The 10,992-nt window shown below is 47.2% G+C and overlaps 1 protein-coding gene across 2 annotated transcripts; it reads right to left on the bottom strand.

Annotated features, from left to right (window-relative positions):
* Positions 1-1,868: 1,868 nt before the first annotated feature.
* Positions 1,869-7,896, bottom strand: acta2 (actin alpha 2, smooth muscle). Of its 2 annotated transcripts, none has more exons than XM_014408321.3 (9): positions 7,770-7,896; positions 5,539-5,718; positions 5,108-5,236; positions 4,897-5,007; positions 3,903-3,987; positions 3,409-3,570; positions 3,134-3,325; positions 2,670-2,851; positions 1,869-2,595 (listed from the first exon to the last, which is right to left on the bottom strand). In XM_014408321.3, exons 2-9 carry the CDS (start codon positions 5,665-5,667, stop codon positions 2,452-2,454), a joined length of 1,134 nt encoding a protein of 377 aa, XP_014263807.1. In that variant the 5' UTR covers positions 5,668-5,718; positions 7,770-7,896; the 3' UTR covers positions 1,869-2,451. The 2 variants fall into 2 exon arrangements, with proteins under 2 accessions (XP_014263807.1, XP_076743907.1); XM_076887792.1 differs by having other exon boundaries at positions 7,726-7,797.
* Positions 7,897-10,992: the final 3,096 nt, after the last annotated feature.

Raw genomic sequence — 10,992 nt, 5'->3', positions numbered from 1 at the left:
ACCTGTATTCGCACGCATTCACACTCCGATGAACCTGGAGGGCAAGGCTACTTGGCATGCAGACTGGGGAAGCCAAGGATCGAACCACCGACCTTCCGATCAGCTGATCTGCTCTACCATCTGAGCCACAGCCGCCCCGACATGTGAAGCTAGAGACACCGGCAACCATGGTCAACTGTCTTCCAGGGGCCAGAGCTAAAACAATGTGGGACTCTGTAGTTTTCTCTGGTCCCCTCCCCAATCAGACCAGCAGTGACATGTTTAGCCGCATGTTCTCCTTAAACTGCTGGCTGTCTGAGTGGTGTCCCAGAAACGATGTGGGCTTCATAGATAACTGGCAAACCTTCTGGAGGAAACCTGGTCTTGTTAGGAGTCAAGTCATCTTTATTTATACAGCACATTTAAAAGACATCAAGTGTCGGCCAAAATGCTGAACTGAGGGATGATATAATAAAAGAATTAAAGTAGAAAGAAAACATTTTAAAAAGGAATTGTAAGACACGTAAGAGTATATAGCATATAATGTACATGCAAATATGCACATACATATACAAAACTGTACACATTCACACACAAGCACACATATGTGAACATAACGTATATACACATGCAACATCATCCAATAAAAAGAGAGACCAAATAGACAGAATAAAAAAGATATCAAAGAGATCCGAAAGCCATGGAAAATAAGTAGGTCTTGAGATTCGATTTAAAGACTTCCAAGGATGAAGAGGATTTTATGAAGGGGGAAGACTATTCCAGAGTCTCGGGGCGGCAATGGAGAAAGCCCTGTCACCTCTAGATTTGAGCTGGGAGCGTGGAACGGATAAAACCATCTGACTGGAGGAGCGCAGAGATCGAGTGGGTCGGTGCAGGCTAAGATCTGAAATGTAACCTGGAGCCAAACCATGGAGAGCTTTAAAAAGAAATAGTAAAACCTTAAAATCGATTCTATGTTTAAGTGGTAGCCAATGTAGAGATGCGAGTACCGGGGTAACATTCTCTCTCTTTCTAGTGCCCGTCAGGAGCCTTGCGGCTGCATTTTGAACAAGTTGCAGGCGTGACAGGCTCGAGTGACAGATGCCTAAATAGAGAGAGTTACAATAGTCAAGACGTGACGATATGAAAGCATGGATAACAGTTTCCAGGTCTTTAGATGACAGGATATTTTTTAGTTTAGAAACGCTCCTGAGTTGGAAAAAACTGCCACGAACGACTGGATTTATTTGCTTGTCCAGCTTGAGAGTGGAATCAAAAATGAAACCAAGATTTTTTACACGGGGATGTACACGAGCTGATAATGGGCCCAAATTGTTTCTTTTGAGACTAATAGAGTCTTGCTTACCGAAGATTATAATGTCGGAGCTGAATGAGGTCTCGTCTCTACAGTGGGTCTCAGGCTCCGCCCACCCTGGTTGCACTCTAGGATGAACACCTGTCTCGGGTGGGTCTGCAGGAAGGGGTTATGCAGTCTGCTGGTCGTTAATGTTTACACTAATAAAGCTTTTTTGTTCATGCCTGTCGCGTCCGGAACTGTAGAAATCACAATTATTGTCTGAAGGCCGATAAAAATGCCCAACTGATTTTATTTTGCCAAACGGATCATTACGGCTTTGCCACACTGGTCCACTTGATTTATCTTTATTATTTAATAAAGCTGTATTGAAATGTTTAAGTCTTTACTGTCAGCAGCTGCAGTTCCAGCACGGACCACCAGGTGGCAGTACATCCCCCAGGACTTGTTCCCACTGCTGAGTTCAGTAAAGTTCACTTATTTTCAGTTTTACTGTTTATCTGCTTCACTCTTAATCAGCTTTGGTTGCTATGACAACAAAGTTCAGCTCAGGTGAAATAAAAGAGCGACGCCGTTCAGGTATGAGAGCGCTTTATTGTCTTCCTGGGTTCATTCAACCGCCACTTCCACGTTCACATCACCACCTTGTCAAATGTTACTAATACAGACAGCACCACGAGGTCACACCTACCCACAGGTCAACAGCAGTGACATCATCATACACCGTGTGACATCATCAGAGCGCCGCGTGAATGTGATCGATAGAAGACGACACCAGCGGGCAACATTCAAGCTTTATTCATCAAAAATAAAAACGCACTTTCTGACAGGAAACAGCACCAACATGGAGCTCAGAGGGGGCGGGGCCACAGGTGGAATGTGGGGTGGTGGGGTTGCAGAGGGCAAGCGGCACATTCACAGTTTGAAGGTGAGCAGAGAGGGAGGATGTTTGACTTTCTGGAAGTTCTTCAAAAACAAACATGACATCACTTTCTGTCCTCTGAAGTTAACGCTGTTGAGCGCTCTGACTTCCTGTCGTCCCTGCGGGCCTGATTTCTGTGTCTGATCTGGGGTCTGTTAGCAGGTGCTCAGTGCAGGCTAAAATAACGTTGTGCTAAAGGCGAAGGGGGCGGGGCTTGAAGGCCCGGGCGCAGCCTTTAGAAGCACTTGCGGTGGACAATGGAGGGTCCGGCCTCGTCGTACTCCTGCTTGCTGATCCACATCTGCTGGAAGGTGGAGAGCGAGGCCAGGATGGAACCGCCGATCCACACCGAGTACTTCCTCTCCGGGGGAGCGATGATCTGAGAGAGGGGTCAAAAGTTAACTAATTTTCTGCTGAATGTGAGTGAGCCTCAGTGAGGTCGTCAAGCCTCACCTTGATCTTCATGGTGCTGGGGGCCAGAGCGGTGATCTCCTTCTGCATGCGGTCTGCGATTCCCGGGTACATGGTGGTTCCCCCAGACAGCACGTTGTTGGCGTACAGGTCTTTACGGATGTCGATGTCACACTTCATGATGCTGTTGTAGGTGGTCTCGTGGATACCGGCCGACTCCATACCTGCAGGAGGACCGAGGACCAGATGCTGGGTTAGAGAGGTTCAATCAGCCATCAGTGTTACAAAAGACGGAGCGAACAGTCGAATCTGAGCTTTTCTCGATCGTCAGCATTGGAGAATCTGCTGATTGTCTTTGTTTTTTGGGTCTGAAGATGTTCGGACACATCAGATCAAGTATTCAGGAGTGCAAACTCAACAGATTAATAAAACAAAAAAAGTGTTTTATTAAGTAGCAGAGTTCTACTCTAACCAGGTACAGGGACAGACAGGCAGGAGGCACCGACCGATGAAGGAGGGCTGGAATAGCGTCTCAGGGCAGCGGAACCTCTCATTGCCAATGGTGATGACCTGCCCGTCAGGAAGCTCGTAGCTCTTCTCCAGCGAGGACGAGGTGGCGGCTGTCCCCATCTCATTCTCAAAGTCCAGAGCCACGTAGCACAGCTTTTCCTTGATGTCCCGCACGATCTCTCTCTCCGCTGCAGGCACACAGACAGACAGACCGGGTCAGAAACATCATCACAGGTGACTCTGACATTACCTGGAAGTGGGCGTGACCTACCGGTGGTGACAAAGCTGTAGCCTCGCTCGGTCAGGATCTTCATGAGGTAGTCGGTGAGGTCGCGGCCCGCCAGGTCCAACCTCATGATGGCATGAGGTAGGGCGTAGCCCTCGTAGATCGGCACATTGTGGGTGACGCCATCACCTGAGTCCAGGACGATACCTTGAGGGTAGAGAAACAGGACAACTTTGATTAATAACCTTTAACTTTAACCTTTAAACCCACAGTTTTCAATCCGTCACCGTGACAACAAATATAATTAGAAACAGTGCAGCCATTCTCGCTGCTATGCAGATTCAGATCAAACTGAGGTTATTGTACTCGGCCCTGAAAATCATAGAAATATGGTCTCTAACCAGATTCTTACTCTGGATGGCATTAAGTTGGCCTCCAGTAACACTGTGAGGAACCTTGGAGTCATTTTTGACCAGGAGTAAAGCACCAAAACTAAGATGAGATTGTGATTAAGGAGAAAGTAGGAGGTGTGGTCCAACCTGTGGTACGTCCTGAGGCGTACAGTGATAGGACGGCCTGGATGGCCACATACATGGCAGGAACGTTGAAGGTCTCGAACATGATCTGAAAACAAAAAAATCGTGGAAATATTTAGTGTTAACCATCAATCTGTGTTCCTCCAGGAACAGACAGAAGAATCCAAAACCTGCAGTTCCTTTAGCATCCAGCAGAGGCAGCAGTGCGTCAGCCCCCCACAGACTTCCACGTTGAAACTTTACACCAAAAATAAACATTTTTAAAGCCTGATGCACAAACTGTTTGGTCTCTGTAGATAATTTGCCCTTCTTAACATCTGTTTTTAAATCATATTAAGTTTGCATTATTAGGGGCGTGGTTACTTTGGCTGACAGGTGGATAGTGACACAGGTGGCTGTAGCTGCTAGCTGCCTGCTAGGCTTTGCCTCAGCTAATTGGAGTCCATGAACTGGGCCTCTGGACCCAGTGTTGTGCTGGTGGAGCTTTTTGGAGCATTTTAAATGATGTAATGTGACCAGTAACATGGCTGCTGTAAGGTCACTGTGCTAACAGATAATCCCAGGAGGCTTAGATCCAGTTTGCTGAGTGTATGTTACTGATTAGCAGGTATCTGCGTCTGCGTGATAAACCTGTACAGTGTGTGGATACAGACTGATAGCCAAGAAAACTAGCATTAGCTTATAACTTTCAGCATTCCACCCACTGACCAAATATGTTCACTTCCTGAAGCAAAAACCCACTACGGCAGTACCCATAAACTTAAGATTTAAAATCTGACTTTGAAAAAATTAATGGGTGATGTCATGATGTCCATTTTTTATCTACAGTCTGTGGGATACCTGCTTCATCTTGTTGTTTGTTGTACTGTAGTGTACTTTCATACTGCAATACATTATATATATATATATATATATATATATATATATATATATATATATTATCAGTACATGTAGAGCACTATACTATAGTACTGCATTACTGTGGTACATGTAGTACCTGTGTCATCTTCTCCCTGTTAGCTTTGGGGTTGAGTGGCGCCTCAGTCAGCAGGGTGGGATGTTCCTCTGGAGCCACTCGCAGCTCGTTGTAGAACGAGTGGTGCCAGATCTGACCAATCAGAGAGCAGAGCAGCAGTCACACAGGTGTGTGTGTGTGTGTGTGTGTGTTTGCGCGCGTCCATGTGTGTGTGTGTGTGTGTGAGACACACCTTCTCCATGTCGTCCCAGTTAGTGATGATGCCGTGTTCGATGGGGTACTTCAGGGTCAGGATTCCTCTCTTACTCTGAGCCTCGTCACCCACGTAGCTGTCCTTCTGCCCCATGCCCACCATCACTCCCTGCACCACACAGAGCACGCTCAGTTTACTGTCTGGTACTCACCTGTGCCCACTAACCTCGCTGTCCCCTGATTCTTCAATAATATATTACTGTCATAATCCCGACATTTGTAACTGGATGTGCGTGTGTATGTGTGTGTCCCTGTGTATCTGTATATGCATGTGTGTGTGTTTGTTTCTGTGCGTGTGTATGTGTGTGTCTGTCTATCTGTATATGCATGTGTGTGTGTCTGTTTCTGTGTGTGTGTGTTTGTTTCTGTGCATTTGTATGCATATGTCCCTGTGTGTGTGTGTGTTTGTACCTGGTGCCGAGGCCGGCCCACGATGGAGGGAAAGACGGCTCTGGGAGCGTCGTCTCCGGCAAATCCGGCTTTGCAGAGACCGGATCCGTTATCGCAGACCAGAGCGGTGCTCTCCTCGTCATCACACATGACTGCAGGGGGCGCTGTAGACGAGCAACGACACTACGACACCGAGTCACACTGCAGGCAGAAGAAGACGCAGGTTCAATTACTTATCATCGGCAGGCGTGTGTGAGCGCTCGCCACTCAAACCATCCACATGTGTCACATCCCAACATTATTCTGTTTGAGCCCTCAGCGCCGCGGCGGCCTGTGAGGGCTCACGGCTCTGACGGAGATCCAACCACTCGACATTTTTGTTCATTTGTGCTTTTGGAGACAGTTTAAAGCTTCAGCAGGAAGTGAGCAGGGAAAGGCAACTTCGACACATCGCATTGAAGGTCACACCGAGCCGGGCTGAAGGTCCCTGCAGTACCGCACTCCACCACAAGATGGCGCAGTGAGCTGACATGACCTTCAGCAGGTAAGAAGACGCTCCTGTTGAAGCAGTGAGGTTAAAATAGATCGTCCGCACAGAGGGAAACCTGCCCGAGGACCTCACATCATCCAGCTGCAGCACCCCCCCAAACATGAGGCACTCTGGGAAAACTTCCTAATTAGGACATGAAGCAGAGTCCTGCCTGTGTTTGGTATGCTCGCTCGCCCTCTCTCCCTCCCTGTGCTCTCTCTGCCTCCCTCCCCTCCCCATGTGTCCCTCATCGTCTCCTCGCCTCCTCACCTCACATCTGTCCATATTTAGTCATGAATCTGGGAATCGAATATTTCTGATTTTCCCTCCAGCAGAGCTCATGGGCTCAGTTTGCCCTCAGTCCTGCCTGCCAGCTTCGCTCGACATCTGTGGCATAAACTCCAAACTAAACCTGCAGCATCAGCTGATTTCATCTAACTGTCATCCAGATGTTTAATGCAGAGGCGAGCACAGCTGCATGAAACACAAACCTTTCAAATTTACCTTTTAAACCATGAAACATTTTTTCTGCAGATTTCAAACTGGCTGTGAGCAGCAGGGGGCGCTGCTGCACCGCCCTGACAGGTTTTACAGCTACAACTACATGTGTGTGTTTCACGTCTTTCCCTTTCTTCAATTTGTAGAAAAAGTTTTAAGGAAAAAAAATCTGCTTTGATCTTTAGCTAAAATCATAAAAACTGTTTTCACGTCTCTGTGCTGCCGCAGGTGTGCTGTAAACACACGAGGCCGTGTGTGTTCAAACTTTAAACACACACGGCTGAGAGGCAAAAGTAAAGACATCACTCGTCCTCACACGAGGCTACGGAGGCCTGTTTGTGCCAAAAAACTAAATTCAGAAATGATATGGAAAACACAGACACACTCCCCATACCTGTGTTCAAGTACAAGTTAATATTTGATTTTCTTTTTGTATTTAATCAATATTTCAGTTTTTAAATATATATTTTTCAGCCTACATTTGATTTTTTTTCTTTATGTTCTTCAAATTTCTCTGGGACATCAGATGCTCCAGAAGCATGAGAAATGTTTCATGTATTTTTAGTTTTCACCAATTTCACTCTGTGGGGGGAGTCACTGCCCCCTGCTGGCTGGAATGGTCCACAGGTTTCTCTTATTCATTTAAAGCTGATCGGCGAGCTTTGCAGAGCTCAATGAGGATTTAATCTGATCAATGTTCAATTAAAGTTTCAGTTTGAACCAAACTTCAGTCAGAAAAAGTCCAATTTTAAACACACGAGAAACACCAAAGTTTCAACGACCTGAAACATGGAAAAACACGCGAGGAGCAACAGGAGGAGGAGAGAGGAGGTGAAAGGTGCCACTTTCTCACTGTTCACTACAACCACGAGGAGCACAGCAGAGAAGGACACAGAGGAGGTGGAGGAGAGGCTTAATGAACGGAGAGGAGGTGAAAAAGGTTCCATAGCTTTTACACAGTTTTACATGAGAAAGAGCAGAAAGGAGGAGAGCGAGGAGGTGCTGGAGGAGGTGAGCTGTGAGAAGAAACTGGGAGGTGATGGAGGAGGTGAAATCATGGAACTGTAGAGAAAATAAAAGAGGTAGACGAGGCGAAGTAAAGACAGAGAAGGAGCTGCAACATTTTTAAAGTGTCAGAGCAGAGGAGCAGAGAGGAGGAACGGCAGCTTCATCACACTTACGCACAGGCAGCCAGGTGAGGAAGAAGAGGTGGTGGAGGTCTTACCGTGGTGGTGCAGGGCCTGCTGGGATGTGGGGGCGGGGGCAGGACAGAAGTGAGAGTCTGCAGAGCTGCGACTGAGTTTATCAAGCCTCCACCTCCTCCATCCATCCCTCCATCCCAAACAAGGCTCTGAGCCCCCTCCCGTCTCCTCTCTCCCCCCGCGCCTCCCCCACTCTCCCCTGCTTCAGTCCTTATAGGGCAGGCCTCGAGGGAAGCAGCCAATCACACGGCTGGTGGTGCCCCCGGACTTTCTCCCATCATTCACTGCATTCCTCAGAGAGAGAGGAGCGCCGAGGGCTCCTGGAGATCACACGGCCAGAGTAATCAGGTTACACAGCCAGAGTAATCAGATTACACAGCCAGAGTAATCAGATTACTCAGTGAAAGTCCTACTTTCACTGTGATTGGGGTTGAAGAGCAACTCCTCTGGCAGTTACAATGATGAATGAATGAAACGTGCATCGCCCCCTGCAGGCTGCTGGCGGTATGCCTCATAAGCCCTGCCCCCTCCACGTTAACAGCTGGGATATAAACCAAAATTAAAATAATAATTAACCCTTTAAAGCCGGTCAGAGCGGGCATGCTCCGTTTTGCGTAACTATTTTTAAATCCCGGTAGCTCTGCAACCACGTAAGCTAGCGCAATAATTTTTTTTGCATATGAAACCGGAGGAGTTGTACTTACATCTTATGCCATCAGCTTGTCCTCGGTCACGGTTTCCTTCCAGATATAGCTTTGCAAAAACTGCATAAAAAGCACTTGCAGGAACTAAAACATAATATTCCAGAAACAGCTTTGCCGATCTGATCAGCTGTTCAAAACACTTCCTACGTCCATCAACATGAACTATCGCATATCCGCCATGACCTGTCCGAAACCGGAAGTGACATCATTTTCGCGGAAATGTAGTTTTTTACCATCAGGGCCTCATGAGTCTATGCTGGTGTTTTTAAAAGTTATCTTTGACTTTATGACTTTGTGTCGTTTCTGGGATGCTGAGGACTCATATTGAACTGCTGGAAATAGTTAATTTTGATGCACATGCTGCTTTTTGCAAATTTGCACTATAATATTTATTTTCGTTTTTCCTGTAGTGTATAGAAATTGGATTTCAAATAGAATAGAATTTCAAAAATAAAACTATGAAGACACTCAAAATAAATTTCCTGTGGTGGGAAACTATTTTGTGCAACTTTTTTGTATTTACAGTTTTGAGGGATAAGCCTCTTAAATTTCTCTAACTAGAAATATATGTTAAAAAAACAAAAACGATTTTCAATTTTTTTGTACTTTATTGCACTTTTTTGCAATTTATGTAATTTCTATGCACTTAATGCATGCATATTATTAAAATCTGGGCTGTAATGGTTGTATTGATGTATAGCAACTTGAAATGCTCCCAAAAATGGCTCCACAGCAGGTAAACATATAATATAAGCTCTGGCGGGCTTGGTTCTCTGGTAGGTCTTAAAGGGTTAAATAATAAATAATTTCTGCCAGATAAGGCTGAAGCATTTTCTTTTTCATGACTTCAGTTTGCATTATTAGGGGCGTGGCCTGTCCGACTGAAGGGTGGATGCTAGACCACGCAGGTCCATGCACACCTGCAGAGAAGAGGCAAGACCTGTGTTTGAGCGATGGCCGAGCGCAGCGGTCACCTGGATTGTGATGCGCCGGAGTTGATTGGCAGCACGCCGTACTCACAGTGAGCTCTGTTACTGCGAGTCCTGCGTTCAGGTGGGCCTCGGCACCTGCAAGCCGCTGTGCAACCCGCCTTGTCCTCAGTGTTTCTTCTCTCCTTTTAATATTGAGCTGAGCGACGCAGACATATTGATGGTACTTGATGTTTGATGTGGCGGACTGGTGACTGCGTGTTTGTTCCAGCTGTTCCAGCTATTCAGCCACATGTCTCCAGGGTGTTCCTGGGCCTCTGAGTGGATGGACCAGGGTCGTGCTGTAAAGGTCAGACGCTGTTTGCTGACAGTGTCTCACACCTCAGCCCTCCCCGACACCCTGCTTGTCCTCACCCTCCGTCTCCAAGGAAACTCGACACGGTGGGCACGCGTTTCTGTTAGCGCTGCAACAGACTTCAGCTCAAACTCTTTTTGCTGTTTTCACCACGTTAACAAACTACATGTGACCCCGTTGAGACCCAGTCCTGGTCCTGGTCCTGGTTCAGCAGGTGCTGAAGTGCAGCTGTGTTTACTGTCAGCAGCTGGTCTTTAAAGAGACCGAGAGAATGACCTCCTTTCAGCTGCTGACACACACACACACACACACACACACACACACACACACACACACACACACACACACACACACACACACACACACAGCAGTCTGAAGTGTATTTCTATTAGTTTCTACTTTTATAGAGTGATGTGTGTTTCTGTGCACTGTGGTCGTGGTCCTCGGGGTTCCTGTCTGAAGGATTCAGGATCTCTCGGCATGCTCGGACTCCAGCTGACTCTCAGATGAACTTTGACCCCTCCCCTGGCCTGTTTCCATTCTCAGCTGTGCTGCTGCCAACAGATTTACATTCTCGGTGAGCTGAGCGCAAACACAAACGACTCTGAGGGTGTGACTGATGCACGACGGCTCAGGGAGGGCCTCAGAGGCGACACCTGGAAAGGTACATCAGACTTCAAAACAGAGCCGAGTGCTGGGGGCCAAAGGTCACTCTAAAACTGTAAACAGTGACACGGTTGGCCCTGGATACTGAGCGCCTCCTTTTTGAAGAGCTGAACCTTTCTCTGATGCGCGTCACTCTTCATCTCCAGGTACTTTCTCCTCACCGCCATACTGTCCATGTAACCCCCCCCTTTCACTGGCGCTCGCAGCTCCTCATATGGCTGTGTATCGTGTTCATTCATACACAGACTGTACACGCCTCAGCAGCACGCCAAGGAGGTGACATCATCTGTTTACGCTACAGCGCGTCCTGAATGCAGCACGCACTCCACTTGTCTTCAACGTGGGACCCTGAGTCCAGCATTCCCAGCATTAAAGCTCCTTTGGCTGGATGCTGAACCATAAATTTCCCCCACTGCAGTGTGAGAGTGTGAAACTGTGCATGCAGATGATAATCAACGTGTGGAAATATAAGAAGTAAACGTCCCTCTGATTTCTGTTCAATATCAGCTCTGACTCAGACGTCATCAGCTCCTCACGTCACTGTCCGCCTTTAAACTGTCTCTGCAGTCATGCTGAGGAGCTGTCAGCTGCT

The sequence above is a fragment of the Maylandia zebra genome, linkage group LG8, assembly GCF_041146795.1.
Source record: "Maylandia zebra isolate NMK-2024a linkage group LG8, Mzebra_GT3a, whole genome shotgun sequence".
Classification (NCBI taxonomy): Eukaryota; Metazoa; Chordata; class Actinopteri; order Cichliformes; family Cichlidae; genus Maylandia; species Maylandia zebra.
Note: the sequence above shows the minus strand (reverse complement) of the source record. Positions and strands in the feature narration are given on the sequence as shown.

Coding starts and splice junctions, on each gene's coding strand:
- acta2 (XM_014408321.3), bottom strand. CDS start 5,667: ATGTGTGATGACGAGGAGAGCACCGCTCTGGTCTGCGATAACGGATCC. Junction 5,008..5,107: donor ACTGGGACGACATGGAGAAG/GTGTGTCTCACA, acceptor CTGATTGGTCAG/ATCTGGCACCACTCGTTCTA. Junction 3,988..4,896: donor ACAGGGAGAAGATGACACAG/GTACTACATGTA, acceptor TTTTGTTTTCAG/ATCATGTTCGAGACCTTCAA.